Source organism: Rhinolophus ferrumequinum, chromosome 17 (assembly GCF_004115265.2).
Source record: "Rhinolophus ferrumequinum isolate MPI-CBG mRhiFer1 chromosome 17, mRhiFer1_v1.p, whole genome shotgun sequence".
In the NCBI taxonomy this organism is placed as follows: Eukaryota; Metazoa; Chordata; class Mammalia; order Chiroptera; family Rhinolophidae; genus Rhinolophus; species Rhinolophus ferrumequinum.
The window spans coordinates 19,462,565-19,481,865 of NC_046300.1; the positions used below are offsets into that span (position 1 = coordinate 19,462,565).

General features: G+C 37.2%; 1 protein-coding gene across 1 annotated transcript in view; it reads left to right on the forward strand.

Moving 5' to 3' along the window:
- GADL1 (glutamate decarboxylase like 1) overlaps positions 1–19,301 on the forward strand; it is a 157,753-nt gene that overhangs the window by 65,741 nt on the left and 72,711 nt on the right. Inside the window, exon 12 of the mRNA XM_033132691.1 lies at positions 18,891–19,090. Coding sequence (XP_032988582.1) covers positions 18,891–19,090 — 200 coding nt within the window. The remainder of the gene's footprint in view (positions 1–18,890; positions 19,091–19,301) is intronic.

Consider the following 19,301-nt stretch of genomic DNA (forward strand, 5'->3'; position numbering starts at 1 on the left):
CACACAGTACCTATTTATCTACAGACAGAATTTTTCAAGTGAAACCAGACTTTCATAAGTTATCCCATTTGACCAGACGAGACCTAGTATTGCACGAAGCCTATGTATCAACAGAGAAAATGGGAGATTTTCTAAGGATTTTCTTGTTAAAAAAAAACAAAAAACAAAACAAACAAACAAACAAAAAACATTAAAAGGGGTGGGGGTCACGGAATTGCAGAATTCTACCAGTGCATAAACCAGAGGAGAAGAGGTTGAGGAATGTTAGTTAAAAGTCAGAGGAAGAAAGAGTGAGGCAAGAATCTGACTTGATATTCCGTTTTCAGAGTAACCCATTCATTGGAGCAAACTGTGTTGATTGCTTTGCTAAGTCCATATTGCTGTAATTATTACAGCATCAAAATATGTTTCATCTAGAATCCACCTAATTCTTTTTAACAAAATCATTTATTTTTATCTGCTTATTCTTCCAAATGGATTGCAGAAGATCTTTTTTTTTTTTTTTTAAGACAAAAACATCCTACTGGCCTTTTGCTTAGGGTTTTGTTAAACCTATGAATTAATTTGAAGGGATTTATTATCTTTGCATTATTTCAGCCTTTCATCTAGGAACATGATATATCTCTCCATTTCTTCAGATCTCTTTTATGTCACACAAATATTCTTTTTAACTTTTTATTGTGGAAAATTTCAAACATATACAAGATCAGAGATAAACTTCTATGTGACCATCACATGCCTTCAAAGGGATCAATTCAAGGCTAATCTAGTTTCATAGCTATCCTTTCCTACTCTCCCCTATATAGTTAAAAAAAAATAAACACAGACATTATATCATTTTACCTACAAATATTTCAGCTTCTGACTTTGGTTTTTTCATTTTAAATTAAAATTTATTGGGGTGACAATGGTTAGTAAAATTACATAGGTCTCAAGTGTACAATTTTGTAATACATCATCTATATTTCACATTGTGTGTTCACCACCCAGAGTCAGTTCTCCTTCCATCACCATACACCATACAATTCCGTCACCATATTTGACCTCCTTTACCCTTATTTACCTATTCCTTCCCCCCTTACCCTCTGGTAACCACTAAACAATTGTCTGTAACTATGAGTTTTTGTTTCTTTATTTGTTTGTCTTGTTCCTTTGTTGATTTTTTTCTCATAGAGAACCTTCATGTGCTTTATTAGAGTTATTTGTAAATTTTTATATTTGTTAATATTAGGTGTAGTCTTTTTAAAAATCTTCTGACTGCAAGTGCTGGTAGAGAGGACAATTTAAATTGAATATTTATTTATATTCAACTACTTTACTGGATTTCTTGTAAGTTCTGAAAGATTTGAAGATTCTCTTGCAGTTTCTCAATATATAATTTTATCTGTATATAACTGTAATTTTGTTTTCTTCTTAATACCTAAGCTTCATATCAGTTGCAATTATAATGCCCTGATAGAATTTCCAAAAATATGTTCAGTAACAATAGTATTGTCTTCTTTGTGAGTTTATTAAAATTCCCTTAAGATACACATTCTTTATAAATCCACTTGAGAAATTATCTAAGAATGAGAATTTTACCATATTTCTTTTTATTATCTAATAGATAACTCTACCATTTTACTTCTTGAATGAAGTTAAATGTGTTAATATATTTTCTACATTACTGGTCAACCTCATTTTATTGCAGTAAATTACTGTAATGTATTGATGGATTTGTACATTTAGATTTTTGCCTCTATATACATGTGATCAATCTAGTGTGTGTGTGTGTGTGTGTGTGTGTGTGTGTGTGTGTGTGTGTTTTATCTTGGTTGTATTGTATTTTGAGTGCATTTTTAAACTGTCTTCTTTGCTTTAGAATAATTACTGTAGCATAGAGATCATCAGGTTTTGGACATGCTCAGAAAAATCAATCATAAAACTCTTGCTCAGAAATTTGGGGGGCAATAATTCCTTAACTGAGTGTTCATTTTTCCCATCTTTAATAAACTAGTAAGAATTTCCTTGAGTCTATTTTGATAACTTATATTTTGTCATATATTTAATACATAGAATTGAGATTTTCAAACATATTAGCAGAATATATTCATTCCCTTATTGTTTTTATCTCATTTTTGTCTTATATCTTTGTCTGAAAAGTTCATTTTAAAAATATTGTTTCTGTTTTTTCTGATTTGTTTCTCTGCTTCGAATCACTTCTTGCATTTACTCTTCAATTCACATCTTTATGAAATGTATTTAATTGTTATTCTTTGTCTCCTGCTTTCTTCATATTTTTGTTCTGGAAGAATGCTATTTCACTTTTGAAGGCAGATTTGCCTCAACTCCCTAAATTTTGTTTTGGAGTGTTCTCATTTATATTATTTTTCAATTAATCTGTAATAACAGTTTTGACTTACTCTTTGAGCCAAGAGTGATTTATTACAGTTATTTTAACCTTCCAAGTGCCTAAGATGTGGTTTGATATTCTGGATTGTTGGACTGTAGTCAGTTAATGATCAGCATGAAACCAGAGGTCAAGAGCGATAAATTTTTACTTTTTAAAGTCAACAGTGACTTTTGAAAAGATATCTCCTCATCCAGAATCCATTTTTAGTTTACACCTTCTTTTCCAAGTAAACAGTCCTCAGGGTTGGGAAGGAGAGAAAAGTGTTTGAAGAAGAATGAAGTGTTAAATATGAGTGTGTACACCCAGGGGGATAAAGAATTGAACTTCCCTGTGAGAGTAAAACACATAGGTTCTTTCATCTCTTGGTTCAAGTTCTAGGTGAGACTAGGAGAGTTGGGAAGTTTCTCTCCTCCTCTATCTCTCATGTCAACATGGTAAAGCAGAAATTAAATAGGTGGCAGGGGGGTTATAACCAGGCATAAGGGTTCCTGAGAAAGCCCCCAGTTTTCCCACAGGCTTCAGAGTAGTTGGCAGGGAGATCATCCAAAAATGACTGAAAAGGAATGAGAAGACACAAGGGAGCCTAGAAACAGGGGCAAGGACAAGGAACCTGACTCATGTAAATGACAACCAGAGGGCATGCAAGGTCTTCACATGTAAGCAGGAGGACAGAAAGACCACCTAGAAATGAGCTAAGCATGGAACACGTGGTCAGCATAGGGACGGTGGTGATCACCCTGGAGAAGCAGATGTTCACTCTCCAGCTTCAGCATAGGGTTGGCAGATTTAGCAACTGAAATACAAGATGCTCAGTTACATTCAAATTTCAGATAAACAATACTGTTTTAATATAAGTATATCCAAAATACTGGATGGGATATAGTTATACTAAAATTAATGGTTTTATAAATGCATATGTAATTCAAATTTAATAGGATGTTTTGTATTTTATCTGGCAACCCTCCTCAGTGGCATTTGTGAATGACCCAGTAATGTTAGATAGAGAGGAAAAGGAAGGAAAGTATCAGAGGAAACGTGTTTCATGTGTGAATGATCTAGAAGAACACTCGTCTGAGTTTTTCTGGAAGTGAACTGATAAAATATTTTGCATTAGAAATAAATATAGCTCCGAATCAGACATTTTTTCAGTTATAGAAAAATAAAGTGTCATTCTTATACATCCAAAATGATATCATTTTGAAATTCATAATAATTGTATTTGTTTTTAAGTTCATGTAACAGGCAAAATACGGCATTTCACAGTGTGATGTTTCCATCTTTGTGCAAGAGACAAGCACAAGCTGAATTAGGATCTGCAAGTGTTGATTCCAAATTCCTTGTCTTCTCCACCTCTGGTCCAATCAGCTGGGACCAGGGAAATGGGGTCGGGGAGTGGTGTACTGTCACCATATCTATGAATGAGAAGGGAAGTAAAGGGTCATTGTGAACTGGGCCAAGAGCCTAAGTTGTGACTACTACAAACGTCTTCCATCTCCTGCTGTGACAACTTACTAATGGATTGCTGAGCTTTAAACCTGGTCCAGGAACTGAAAAGAACAGGGAACATGGGTTGTATCTTTCCCATCTCTAGCTCCAAAGCAATTGTTAGAAAGAAGTTCATAGCTTGCTTTTTATAAGACTACTGTCTTCCCTCACATTTCATTATGCCCTTGTCACGGGGTAGCATATGTCACTATTATATGTCCTTTGGATCTTATCTCAACATATTATTCCTCTGTTTTAATACCAGTTTTAGATAGCACCATAGTGCAGATGAAACCCTTGATATCCAGTTACAGAAATATGGATGAGTACTCTAAATACTCATTTAGAGTACTGTCAGAATCTTTGTGCCATTTCAATATCCAACTTGCCAGAGATGTAGTGAAATACAATGAAATACATAGCTTTTAAAAGAGTGAGAACCAGTAATTTATATATAATAAGGAAAAGGTTGTTTTCTGCCTATGAAGTAGCAATGGAAAGCATTACAGGGTTAGTGTCTCGAATAATAGGTTGTACTTCCCAATTATTAAAGTTACAGGGTTCCCTCACTTAAAGGGTTGCATTGAAATCCAGGAGGAAAATCTCCAGGTAGTTCTTCAAATGTCTCCTTAATTTAAAAAGATTGTGATTGGGGAAATGGCTCAGCCATCATTGGTGTAAATTCATGGAGCCAGGAGTCATAAGTAAACACTAGAATCTGAACTTGGCTTTACAATTTAACAATGGATTAATGTGAGTCCATGGAGTTTAACTTTCCCTATACGGGGATTTCTTTTACCCAATGCTCTATTGCTTGAGAAAGTTTGTCACTTATATTCCAGGCATTTATCATAATTATTTAGAACCAATAATGTCATCCATTGGTGCCACACTAGATGAGCCCATAGAGAAGACATATCGTCCCTCATTATTGTACCAATTTCATGGTTTTATAAGGCAGGGGAGAATGAAGATATTTACAGTTAATTCTAGGTCACTGTGGGTCTCGGTCCCTGTACCTGTCAGCCCATAGTGTCTTTGTAGAGGGTACGCTAAGCAATGTTAGATTTGAGGACTGTATCTGTAATAGGATATGGGGCAGGAGTAGGGGTAAAGGCTTCATCCCATGATGTATATAATATGGTTATTCCCTGATTTCTGGCAAGTGCTAAATGATCAGAAATTGAGAATGTGTGATCTGAAGGTAGAACAAGGCAATGCTCAGGCAGTGAAATGTGCCAGGTGCTAGAACTGATGCCAGAGATGGGGCTAGGTTGCCCCAACCTGATGGGGCTCAGGTTGCATATGAAGAGCTTTGGATATCCCATTAGGAGTATATTCGTTTTCCTATAGGCAAATTGTTGCCTCTGTGTGGAAAATTAGGCAGTCTTCTTTGCCTGTCCAAGTCCTACTTTTTCTCTCATAAAACTCTGTGTTAGTATCAACTTTTCCAATGGGTCTTCTTGCTTTCCTGGCTGCTTTAGAGGTCACTTTTCTATCCAAGCATTTGTCCAGTATATATCACAAAGTCCCGTATGGTCAAACCAGTAGCCTGACAGCTACACTGAACCAGAGGCTCCTTAACTGTTCTTATTCCCAAAACAGGACTTGTCAAGTGTAATGGACAGATAAATGAGTGGAGGAATATAGTGACCTATTTAATCCCCATATCTATTCTTGAATTGGGGACTATTACTTTGCCCACTGTACAACTGAAGAAACTGAGTATAAAAATCATAAATAACATGCCCAAGGATACAAAGCTGGTAAGGACGGAACTGGGATTCAGAACCAATCAGGCTCCCTCCATAATCCATGCTTTTAATCACACAGCTCATAGGTTCCTAAATCAAGATGACAGGTAATGGAGCAAACTTATAGCCTAACTAACACTCTGAATTTTAAAGTCACAATGATGTACAGAAATAGAAAATGATTTAGAAAGATAAAATTTGAGTGGCAAACCCTCTTAGAACCAACGCAAAGTGAAATACTATTGCTAATGATTTTTCTAATTCTAACTCTTTTCCACAGACCTAGCCAGGCTGGTTAAGCTGACCTGTAAATCTCCTCCTAATTTAGTTTGGTCCCCAGACATTGCCAGTGGGTTTTTCTCATTGACTTCTTCTCTTCCAGCTCAGGGTGTACAGAAGTTCTGTAGATATAGTCACTTTCTCCCAGGATATACAGCTAAGATTGTTCTAAATGTCTCCTTTGGGAATTTGCAGTTCATCAAACAAGAGTTTTGTTTGGAAAATATGCTCATACACAGAGACAAATTGAGCCAGAGAATCCTAGAAGTTACCTCATCCCTCGGCTTCTAACCCACCAGAGAGCCCTTCTTTCTGCCTTCCATCTCTCCCTCCTTGCTTTTTTGCTCTTTGACTTTGAGTAGCTTCGACTTGCTGTTTGTACATAATGAGCTTCCAGTTTGAGATTCATATCCCTTCCTGCCACATTATTTCAGCAAAAATCCATTACAAATGACAAAATGCAACCTGAAAATAAAGCAGAAAGTGAACCCAGATTTAACCAGTTTCATCAAGAATAATTGTTTCTTTTCCCCCTTGGGGTGTTGGAGGAACAAAGGAAATGAGAAATTGTAAACTAGCATAAGTCTGGATCATCAAATGCCATTCCTTATGAAAGTTACATAAAGCATTTTTCAAAACCAAAAAGGAAAATAAACCGTGGCAACTTTATTTTCCAAATTAAATGTTTTCTTTTAGAAGCTACATATTTAGAAGCATACATACTGTCTAAAAAGATTAAATCTTGCCTTAATAGAAATGAAAGACAATGGGTTGGAGGCTTTGTGTAAATGTTTAACTCTTCCTACCTTTACAGATTTAGAAATAGTTTTCTTCTTGAGTGTGTCTCCTCATAAATATGTCTTAGAACAGGAGTCTACAAATTATGGCTCATGGGCTAAATCTAGCTTGACATCTATTTTTGTAAATAAAGTTTTATTGGAACACAGCCATGCCTATTCATTTAAGTATCCTATATGGCTTCTTTCATGCTACAACCCCAGAACTGAGTAGTTGTGTTTCACAAATTGTATGGCTTACAAAACTGAAAATATTTTCCATCTGGCCCTTTTGCAGAAATTGTCTGCCCATCCATGCTTTCAAACATCTAGAGGAGAGGGCTTTGCCTTTCCCAGTCTTTGGAACAAGAGTCTAAACTAAAAGTTCTGGGATTAAATATAATTTAATGAGTGGGTTAATCCACATATGGACCTTGAACCTCAGCAAGCTTTGTGTTCAAATTCTACCTCTGCTTGGGATTGCCCTGTGAGACTTTGACAAGTTGCTTAACTTTTTCTGAACCCCAATTATTTTATCTGCAAAAAAGAGACACTTCTTATTTTAAAGAACTACTCTAACATTATGTGAGGTAATGTTCAAAAGTGTGCCAAACATTGCCAACCACGTAGTGTGCACTCAGTGAATGTAATTTCTTTTTTCCTTTTATGTCCAAATTGAGGAGTGAACCACATATGAACGCACAGATTCTTCTGTGTGGACAAATGTCCATTAGTATAGCGGAAAAATTCTTTGTCATTTTAGTACATTTCTGTATTTTATTAGGAGTCTTTGAACAAAATGCTTTTGTCTGCTACATCTTGGGTTCTATTCAGGGGTTTTACTAAGTGCTTCCTGATTCATTTTAAACTATTATTTAAGACTAGTTATAAGTAGGATTGTCTGTGGTTACGGTATTATCAACAATTTCCAACAACTCTTTAAAGGGATTTATACAAAGAAGAGCAGAGAACTTGAGTTTCAGAAATTGCCTTCCTGCATAGCATTTTTCCTCTGTATAAAAATCAATCTCTTAGCTATACTCCAAGCCTCAGAGGCCAGACCTCTGGAGGATGCTCAAACTCCAAGAAATGTAGGTCAGTGGTCTTACTGCTGAATGTATAAAATTCCATTTGAAAAGGAACCAGGCCCTTGTTAAAAGCATCACAATAAGCTAGAGACATAGATTGATTTTGTTAAAATGGGTCCCTGTTGTGGAATCGCTCTTCTAGCTTCAGTCCAAAGCAATACACTTGCCCTGTGTCTTTCCTGTTTGAAAGACGCCACTTTCATATGCCTGTCCACCTATTTGGTAGAGATGCAACTAAGCCATCTAGACTGAAGAAATATGTTCTGTGTTAATAAGTATTTTTTCCAGACATTTCATTTAAACATTGTGCCATGAATATTTATCCCCAGGAAGTGGGCTCCCATGCAGTATCATTCTCTTCAATTTACAGATGCATGAAATGGTGATATGATGAGGCAAAGTGATGTAGTAATACAGTAAATGCTCAGGGCTCAGAAGCAGCACATGACTGCTGGATGCTTTTGCTGTGCACACGTTACGAGGTGTGCCAAGAAATCGGCAAATAATCTATACCCTTGCACCCTCTTTCATCATGCCGTTTGGGCACAGATATCACTCCAGGCTTCACTGTATTTGCCCATGGCATGTTCTTGGCCTTGACCTCGTCTTTTCTCTTCTCTTTCTTCCTCCTTTTCCCTTCTCCACCATCCTCATCTCTTCAGCTTTCCTCTTCCTTCTTTCCCCCACTTCCTCCCTTTTTCACCAAATCCTACCATATTGTATTTTTGTAAGCTGCCTTAAGTTCTCTTTTGCAACAAACTATGTTGTAATAAATATATATCAGATAGACGCATAGAAACTCAGAGCTGGAAGTGATGCAGGAAGAGCAAGACCTTAATCCCTCCATTAGAGTTGAGTGAGCAAAGTTTACTTATATCTGTGTTGATATGATTGAACTTCCAAAAACAAATGGTGTTTTGATTTGTATCACAAAAGCATAGCAAATCAAAAAGTTGAATAGATTAGGGTTATGGGGGTTGTTTTTCACATCACATCCATGTAACAATCCTTGGACATGTTTCATAGATGATTACAACTCTAGTATTATCCATATCCCACCTATACTCTCTTTATTTAGGTGCATAGAATAAAGTCATTCTTCATTTGTTCATACACAAGTAAAAGTTTGATAATGGACACTAATAGCACAAAAAGAAGTCAGATAATTACCCTGGTTATATTCTCTTATAAAAATGTAATTCTTCAGAGATATCTATTCTCAACAGGAATGTAATGCTGATTGAAACTTCTAGATCAGGAATTTTCGACATAAGGTCAAGACCTCTCAGAGCAGTGGTTTTCAAACCTGGCTGCCCATTAAGATCACCCAGGAAGCTTTAAAACAACAAAACAAAACAAAAACTGCCCTTACCCCATACCAGAGATTCTGATTGTTCAGTCTGGTAAGGACTGTGCTTTGGTATTTTTTTAAAAAACTCTTCAGATAATTCTAATATTGTCAAGGTTTAAGAACCACTGTGCTCATTGGTCTTGTTATACAGTCAATTGTAAGTCATATCAGCTTTTCATTTTCCCTTTTAGTGAACAGTCAGAATAGAATGGAACAGAAAATATCAGTATGTATTTCAAATATTAAACTTCTGTTTCTGTTTCATGTATATTAGGGTGGATACTGTCACTGTTGAAAAATAATTTCTCACTGTGAGTTATACTTAGGGTCTGAACAGCACTGTTTTAGATTATCTTTAACTGAAAAGGTATGTTGATAGCTGCCTAAAGAAAACTGGAAAGTCTGCCCCATCCTAAGAGAGAAGCCCAATTGCACTATTTTTAAATGCTTGTAGGGCATGCAGGGGCAGTGCCCGTGATCTCCACACTATCTCATATTTCTTACCTATTTATAGAAGCACTTACATACTAAGACACTGAGCCCAGCATTCTTCTCTCCTATAGGCGCCCATCCATCACTGCTTAAGCTCATTAAGTTGCATTTTTTAAAAACATCTTTTAGCTCGGTTTCCTTATTTTTAACTCAGCTCATCCTAACCCTTAGGTCACGGGTATGTGAGGAAGATTTACACTTCAGGAGAAAATATCGGTACTCAGATTTGGCACTAAAGGACTCTATTAGTTTTCCGAAAATCCCTATCTGGTCCATAGGCCTAGAAATTAACAAAATATTCTGGAATCTTCTGGAGGCTTTCTGAAAGTAGAAGTGGGGACTAAGTGTTCAAATAGCCAGTGGTTTTCACACATCATATAAAATTGTTCGGCCCCTATGATTTTGTAGCAGTTCATGTGGCGGTAACGTGGAAACCCCTCTCAGGAAAGCTCTGCGTTCTGGGCCGCGCTGGCCCTGCCCCCTGGGTGAGCGAGACCCTCCCCTTTTTTCTCCCTCTTGCCCGTAGTCTTGGTTTAGGGCTGTTGCACAAGCGCTAGAGGGCTGCTGTTTTTTCCCATCGTTTTGCTGGGAAGTGTGTGTGGGGTGATTGGGAGGAAGGAGCAGCTAGGGAGACAAATGGAGAAGGGAGGTGAGACAGGGGAGCCTGCGGCTTTGAGAGACCTGAAGTTTCCTCAGCTAGGGATTCGCCAGGGATGGGACCTGAACAGTTGTGCCCACCGTTCGTGCAGTGCCCCTTTGTGCCACTTCTACCTTGAGCAGCGACACAGGGTGCAGGATCTGTTTGCTGACTTAGAGCAATGCACCCAGTAGAAGAGTGATGGTTTTTAAAAATAGGTCAAGTGCATTAAAGAGAGACTGCACTCACCTATGAAATTAAACTTAAAAATTAAATAATAATAATAATAATAATAATAATAATAATAATAATAGTAGTAGTAAATAACCCACAGCCCAAAGGAGGAAGACAAATACAAGGGCATATCATGTAAAACTTCCTTTTCAAAACATCATGAATGAAATGATGTCTTCTCTAAGAACATACTTCAGAGTACTGGGTAGTTCAAAAGCATATATAGGAACTGAATGAAGCAGAAGAGGAAATCACATTTTTTGTTGGAAACAGCACACAGCATCCAGAAGCTTTTGGGAAACCATGAGAGTCAGGCGGTCCACTGAGCAAGTTTGGAAAGGGGACTAACAGGACGGCAATATTTGGAGACAAGGGAAGTTGATGTGAACTTTGCAAAGGAGATGTTGAAATGGCAAGGCAACAAGCTCAAATATGTCACCACATGATAGAATACAGCAGTGCAGACAACTCACCAGTTCTTCAGAAATTCAAGCACATGTACCTTAAATATCAGCAGACTTCTGTATCTACCATCTTCCACAAGATGGATGTGATAGAGAAAGGAGAGGAGTAAGAATTGGAGAAGTAATTGAAGACATAGGCAGAGGTTGATCTGCAGATGATACCAGTGACTGGGAAATGCTTGAATGGCATAGGAAAGAAAGTTGAATCAATTGAAAAAAACATGATTCAGAGCTGGTAATGAAAGCCTATAAGTCAGGATGTGAACCTTCTGCAAACGTTGAAACAGCCAATGAATCATGATGTATCTGAAACTGGCCTTTCAGATGGCAGAGGAGAAGGTAAATAAAAACTCAGATTTGGTACAGAGTTTGAAGAAAAACTCTGGTCCTCATCAAAAATAATCTTGAGCTGGATGCAACACAAGATGATTTTAACAATTTCGACTTCCTTCCTTCCCTTCCTTCCTTCCTTCCTTCCTTCCTTCCTTCCTTCCTTCCTTCCTTCCTTCCTTCCTTCCTTCCTTCCTTCCTTCCTTTTTTCTTTCTTTCCAGGCTATTCATGGCTCAGCTTAATACACCAACTTTTTCCATGGTTGAGTCTGATTTATTTCCTTTTGGGGAAAATAACACTAACATTATTGTCATTTGCTTAACTCTATTTCCTCCACCCCACACCAACTATTCAGCAGTCATTCAACATATCCATTTTCCACTGTCTGCATGAGGAAATCGAAGACAACTAGACAAGTTACACTTGGTCACTGATGGCTCCTTAGCCCTTCGTCCACCTAGAGCATGCCCTTACCCACTCTGATTTCATACTCAGCTGTTTGTGTCTTCCATACAAACCATGCTGAGACTTGGAAAGACCCACAACTGCTAAGAAGACCATCAAGTATGATAGCTGACACAAGGTCAGGCTTGGCTCCAGTTGGGGCAATGAAGACCATGGATAATTTTTCTTATTGCTCTAAGATTTCTTGTATTCGTTTCTATAGGGTTACTGGCAGATACATCCCATTGAAAAGGGGTGGTGGGTGAGTATAATATATTCATTTCATAAAAAGTGAGGAAATCTATAGCTAGCATCCCATTCTGCAGTTTGCCTGGGAAGAGAAGTTAATCTAAGGAGGAAAGGGCGTTGACAGCTGTGAGGGGTTGAGGTACAGGAATATGTAGGAGAGAAGGAGTATCAGGAGGATTTTGGCTGAAAACTGAGAAGTGTTCTTAGTTAATATTATTTCACAAGATTTTCACAATATTCCCATATGGTGGGTAGAGCAAGTGTTATTATCTCCATTAAGTAGATGAGAAAAATGAAGCCCAAGATGTTAAGTGGCTTGCGTGGAGCTCTGACAGCAAGTGACTAAATCAAAAGCAGAATCCACATCTGCTAATTCTCACTTTCTTCTGCCAGAAAAATAATGACGCTGAAGTTGTAATATCTATATGAGTCTGTGGAAATTCCATGAACAGTCATTCTTACTGTGGCATTTACGTCCTCGGCATCTTGGCTATTCTTTATCTTTACAGCCTTCCCAGCTATGCCCTACGTCATTCTTTAGCCCCAGTCATACTGATTTAATTCAATTTTTTTTCTTCTCCTACTCAGCTACTCCTTATCTTTCAGCTTTTAGGTGACACATTTCTTCGTTTGAAGAGCCCTCTGTAGCAGTTCTAAGTCAGTGAAAGATGACCCCTCTTCATGCCCCTTAGACTTCGTTCTTTCTCCTGTATTAGCACTGTACTCTAATTGTCTGTTTTTCTGTCCCTATCTTCATCTTAAACTTCTTAAGGATAGTGACTTTCTTATTTTCATTACAGCACCAGTGCCTAGCACAGCTTTTGGTATATGTTAAGGTTCTCAAAATGTTCACTCAATAAATAAATAAAGCCAATATCAGAAGGTATAATCATTTCAAAGTTCACTTTTATGAGTATATTCTAGATTACAACCAAACTTTTCTGCCATTCACAACCTAAATTCAATCCACAAATGTTAGCCTAGATGGGTAGTACTTCCATTGGGGTTGCATGCCCACCTCCTAGCGTCATAGTGCTTGTTAAAAAATAGGTCCTCAACACATAATTTTGGAATGAATGGTTAGAAGGTTAATATACCCATTTTCTAATGCATTTAGTTTGGACAATTTCTTCCATGTGAATAATGGTGATATGGGACAGAATATGGGAAGAGCCATATGGGGAGAATTCTTGGTAGCTTTTGTTTGGTAAGCTGAAAAACATGATTGCAAAGAGTGAGGACTTAAAGTAGGCCCATACGGTCACTGATTCCTGGGAAAGAAACCACAAGAATCTGATCTGGCCTGTAGAAATCAAAGATGATTTAACTAATCTTGAGAAGGAAAATATATAGCCTTCTGATTCATGAGGTGTTTTAATGATATCCTTAAATATCACCAGGGTCACATGTATTTAGAAATATCTCAAAATGCTTCATAGACAAGATATTACCACTAACAAGTCACATTTACAGGAACAAAGTCAGAGCCTGAAACAGGATGTCAGTTGTTTTGACCTTCAGTTCATTGTGTTCTCTGTTGCCATTTTCCCTTTTCACCGACCTCTTCAAAACCTCTTAATGAGTGTTTATGGAGCATTCTCTCCCATATGTATTGAAGTACCCACTGTGGAGAGAGTAGAGCATAATGGGTAAAGAGTTCAGGCCCTGAGTTCAAGCAGCCTTGGTTTGAAACCCAGCTCTACCACTTCCTAGGTACATGAATTTAGATAATTACCAAATCTTGATGTGTTGCAGTTTCTTCACATGTACTATGACATTGACAAAAATAATAGAACTTGAGATTTAAATGAGGTTATACATATACTGTACCTAGCACATAGTAAGAACTGTATAAATGTTGGCTCTGGCCATTTTATTATGTGCTAGGTTAGGTGTTGTGAACACAAAGAGTGAAGAAGAAAGTTGTGGTTTCTCTACTTATGTAGTGTGCTTGTCATATGTCTGTTTCTCTTTACTGTGTAATTTATTCCTCTGCCTTGCTCTGAAAGGGCCTGACTCCTGAAAAACACATTTCCCAGGCTCCCTTACCAATTGACTTCCCACTAGGTTTAGACAGCGGGAGGTTTAGATAATAGACTGAGGTGGGGGGAGAACGGTGTCTCGCTGCTTCGGTAGCATTACCGGCTGAGGCTTTCTCTTTTCCCTTTCCCATTTCTCTCCAGAGATGCTCACATGCCCCACCAGAAGCTCTAGGTCCCAAGCTTCTTACCAGATTTCTGCTTTGGGAGTGAGGCAAATATAGAAGAAATTAGAACTAAGAGGAAAGACAGATCACACATTTAATCCTGGATCCAACTGTGCCTGAAGATTATATGTCCGGAGTTTTAGAAATAGGAACCTATGAAAATTCCCCATTTTGCCTAGGCTACTTTGATTGCATTTCTTTCATTTGCTACTGTGAGAGTTCTAATACATTGTCTACTAATTCCTGAAAACTGTTTGAGATGGTATCACAATATGTATAAAGCACTTTGTATTCTCATTGAACATTTGTCTCTGGCATTCACATAACTCATATTTATTGGCTAGCTAGGATTAAGTGTGTAAAGATGAGCAAGATCAACATGGCTTTTGATAGCACAATAATGGCTATTTAAGTGTTTTACATTTAAAAAGTAAATATGTTAACTTTTACTATATTTATTCCAAAATGTTTTCTCTGGAGATCTGAGCATCTTCCCTTGGTTGATGTGTCTTAAACTAAAGACATCACATCAATTTTAATATAAAATATAAATCAAAATGCAAAGCAAAAACTTTTGGGGAAAAATTTTAATTTATTTTCAATAAAGGAAATCCCAAGCTTCTCAGTGTTCTTTATGAAACCTTCCCAAGGCAGGAGGGTTTTTCAGTGCAATGAAATTAACAGTGTCACTGCTGCAGGACATCACTCATTCTGCTATGTTTCCGTGGCCCTCCTCTTCTCCATTTGCCTATGATGATGCAATTTGTCTTCTGATAATGAATGAGCTTCCTCTCCCTTTCAACCACCAACATAAGTCACTAAAACTTTCCCAAGATATGTCCAAAGTTCACCTGCTTTGGGAATGGTTTTGAATCTTCCATGGTTGATGACAGTAAATTTACAATCATGATACTACTGTGTGTGTGTGTGTGTGTGTGTGTGTGTGTGTGTGCGTGCTTTGTCCTTAAAATATACGAGTGGCCTTTTAATGTTATAATGTATGGTCAGGCTGTAGTTACTATGGAAACAAAAGCCAAATTTCCTGACATTTGAGGGTAGGGAGATGCATGCAGTGGTGGCATCTGTGATCAGAGCTGAGAAATTGCTGATAGAATTAAAGTAGCTTTAAGAGTAAGGGGCCTTTTCTGCCTCAATATTCAGGTCAGAGCAATCTACTTTTCCCCAATGTCCACCATTAATATCCATCAGAGTCAGACTGAAAGCTTGCTGATATTCCTTTCATTATTATATTATACTCAGTTTATTTTGGCTGCTGCATGAGTGAGAGTTCTTGGATATAGTTGGTATATAACTTGTTACATAATATAAAATCATGATTTATGATAATGGAACACATTATATCTAGATTAATGTTCACACAAGGCAATATTATTATTAAGACAGCAAATACATACTTTTGTTTGGAATGTGATATCTTGAGATTTCTTTTTATTCTTATTTTCTTCACTTTCATTTTTTTAATTTTTCAATTACTGTGGACATGCAGTATTATATTAGTTTTAGGTATACAACATAGTGATTAGACATTTATATAACTTATGAAGTGATCACCCCAATAAATCTAGTACCCGTCTGGCACCATACATAGTTATTACAACATTGCTATCTTCTTTATGCAATGCCCTCCATCCACATGACTATTTGTAACGACCAATTTGTACCTCTTAATCTTTTTCCCCAGTTCACCCATCTCCCCAACACCTCTCCCATCCTGCAGCCATCAAAATTTTCTCTGTATCTATAAGTCTGTTTTGTTTGTTCATTTATTTTGTTTTTTAGATTACACATATAAGTGAAATCATATGACATTAGTCGTTCTCTGACTTATTTCACCCAGCATAAATACCTTCCAGGTCCATCCATGTTGTTAGATATGGCAAGATTTCATTCTTTTTTATAGCTGAGTAATGTTCTATTATATATATGTACCACTTCTTCTTTATCCATTCCTCTATTGATGGACACTCAGATTGCTTCCATATCTTGGCTATTGTAAATAATGCTTCAATGAACATATGGATGCATATATCTTTTTGAATTAGTGTTTTGGGTTTCTTCAGATAAATACCCAGAAGTAGAATTACTGGGTCCTTCTTTGTCTCTTGTTATAGTCTTTGTTCTAAAGTCTATTTTGTCTGGTATAAGTATTGCTATCCCAGCTCTTTGTTTGTTTGTTTTTTTCATTTCCATTTTCATGAAATATGGGTTTCCATCTCTTTGCTTTCAGTCTGTGTGTGTCTTAACATCTGAAGTGAGTCTCTTGTAAGCAGCATAAGTAAGGGTTTTTTTATCCATTTGACCACCCTATGTCTTTTGATTGGAGCATTTAATTCATTTACAATAATTGTTGATAGATATGTAGTTATTGACATTAGATTGTTCATATTTTGATCTATTTTCTTCTTCTTCTCCTTCTCCTTAATGAAGTCCCTCTAACATTTCTTCTAATACTGGTTTGGTGGTGATGAACTCTGTTAGCTTTTTCTTGTCTGGGAAGCTCTTTATCTGCCCTTCAATGCTAAATGATAGCCTTGCTGGGCAGAGTAATCTTGGTTGTAGATCCTTGATTTTTATCCCTTTGAATATTTCATGCCAATCCCTTATGGCCTGTAAAGTTTCTATTGAGAAATCAACTGACAGTCTTATCGGTGCTCCCTTAGAGGTAACTAACTGCTTTTCTCTTGCTGCTTTTAAGATTTTCTCCATGTCTATAACCTTTGGCATTTTAATTACGATGTGTGTTGGTGTGGTCATGTTTGGGTTCATCTTGTTTGGAACTCTCTGTGCTTTTTGGGCTTGTATATTTATTTCCTTTGCCAAGTTAGGAAAATTTTCCATCATTATTTTTTCAAATAAATTTTCAATTCTTTGCTCTCTTTCTTCTCCTTATGGTACCTCTATGATGTGAATTTTGGTACACTTGATGTTGTTCCAGAGGCCCCTTAAACTCTCCTCATTTTTTTGGACTGTTTTTTCTTTTTGCTATTCTGATTGGTTGTTTTCTGCTACCTTATCTTCCAAATTGCTGATTCAACCCTCTGCTTCATCTAATCTACTGTTGATTCCTTCTAGTGTATTCTTCATTTCAGTTATTGTATTCTTTGTTTATGACTGGTTCATTTTTATGTTTTCTATTTCCATCTTTATGAGGTTCTCATGGCGATCATTAAGCATCCTTAAAAACCAGGGTTTTGAACTCCACATCTGGAAGATTGTTTGTCTCTATTTTGTTTAGTTATTTTCCTGGAGCTTTGTTTTGATGTTTCACTTGCGACATGTGTTTATTCTGATTGTACTGTATGTCAGAGGAATGTGAGAGGGATATGGAATGTGGGAAGTCTCATCATCACTGAATTGTTTAGTGAGGGTCCTCTGTGCCCAATCTAGGGTTAAGCTCTGTGGTTGTGGACATGAATAGGAAATGATTCCTTCCCTCAAGAACCTACTTGGCCACACGTGGAGAGAATACATGCAGACTGCTCATTGAGTAGGGGCAGTGCAGGAGCAAAGCCAACAAATGCAGCCAAATATAAAAGGAATATATGTGTCCAAAGGGATGGGCAGATAAAGAACTTGGAAGGGAAGCAAAAGTTGAGATGAGACCCAAAGGAAGGGCAGACCTAGTCAAAGAGGGAAGACTATATTTGGTGTTAGTAAACTTCAAAACTTATAAATATGCTGATACAGTCTTTTGAATGTGTCAAATATTATATTAAAATAGAGACATAGTAGAGTAAATGGTGTGAGCAAAGATACAGGTGGGGCATGATCTAGTGGTTAAGGCACATTGAGTAGTTTGGTTATGCTGCTGGGGCAGATAGTTCTAATAGGTATTTTCTGGGAATGAAGATGCTCGGGGAATTATGAGGCTTATGAAGGACAGGTTAGAACATGTAGGATTTTGTAGACATGAAATGACATTGAGGGCAACAGGGCTTAAACTCTAATAGCTTGAGTTCCAAGACTCTAGAATGGTAATAAACAGGGTGAATTTTGGTCCACCGCTTGGTGAGAAATAACCGGTCAGTAAATGCAAATTGAATTTGGTTGCAAATAAAACTCATCTGAGACCAACTCAAAAAAGTCTTTGGAATTGTAGCTGATATTTTGTGGTGGTTAAAACTTGTTGGTGCTTGTGTAACTCTTCCATAGTTTTCCTCGGATTTTTTATATCGGAGTTATTGTCACTTCTGGCCTTTTCAATATGGATATGAATTGAAAAGTTTTTAAAAGCTTACTGTTTTTTTGCCTGTGAAATTGTATAAAGTATATACAAAATGGTAGGTTATTTACTTATTTATTTATTTATTTATTTTGCATTCTGAGGGCTGAGTGAGTTATAGACAATTTTTTTCATCTTGAGAAACTGGCCCACCTTGATGTCTCAAAACTTCTCGGTACTCATCAGTGAAATGGTTGAGGATGGACTTAGTGTTCGGAACTCTGAGGGGTGTTTTTCTTTTTTAGAAACACAATGGATAATCTGTGTCTCCAAGTTAATGCATACCTATTGCTTCTGATGTAGGGCAGTCGTAGAATGAGACCAAACACCATTGGCACAAAGTACTAGAATATTATATAGGTCATATCTGTGGGTGTGTTTTCAAAATCGAGTGTATTTTAAAAATGGACAGTCTTATGATCTTTCTTTCTTTCTTCTTCTTTTCTTTTTTTTTTCCCCCAAAAGGATCTTCTTAAGAAATGCTACTCTGCCAAGGCATCTTACCTCTTTCAGCAGGATAAATTCTATGATGTCAGCTATGACACAGGAGACAAGTCTATCCAATGTAGCAGGAGAGCTGATGCATTCAAGTTCTGGATGACTTGGAAGGCCCTGGGCACATTAGGCCTTGAAGAAAGAGTTAATCGTGCTCTTGCTTTATCTAGGTATGTGTGTGTGTGTGTGTGTGTGTGTGTGTGTGTGTGTGTGTGTGTTCATGTATGTCTGCAATAGACTCAAAGAAAGTAACATTTGCATGGTCTGTACATGTCCTTTCAGTTGTGCTTTCCTTCTTGCATCTGATAACTGTTTTTCTAGTATCTTCTATGTATGAGGAACTATAAACAAAGCCCTCCAGGGTCCTAGCCTAGTAAGAGA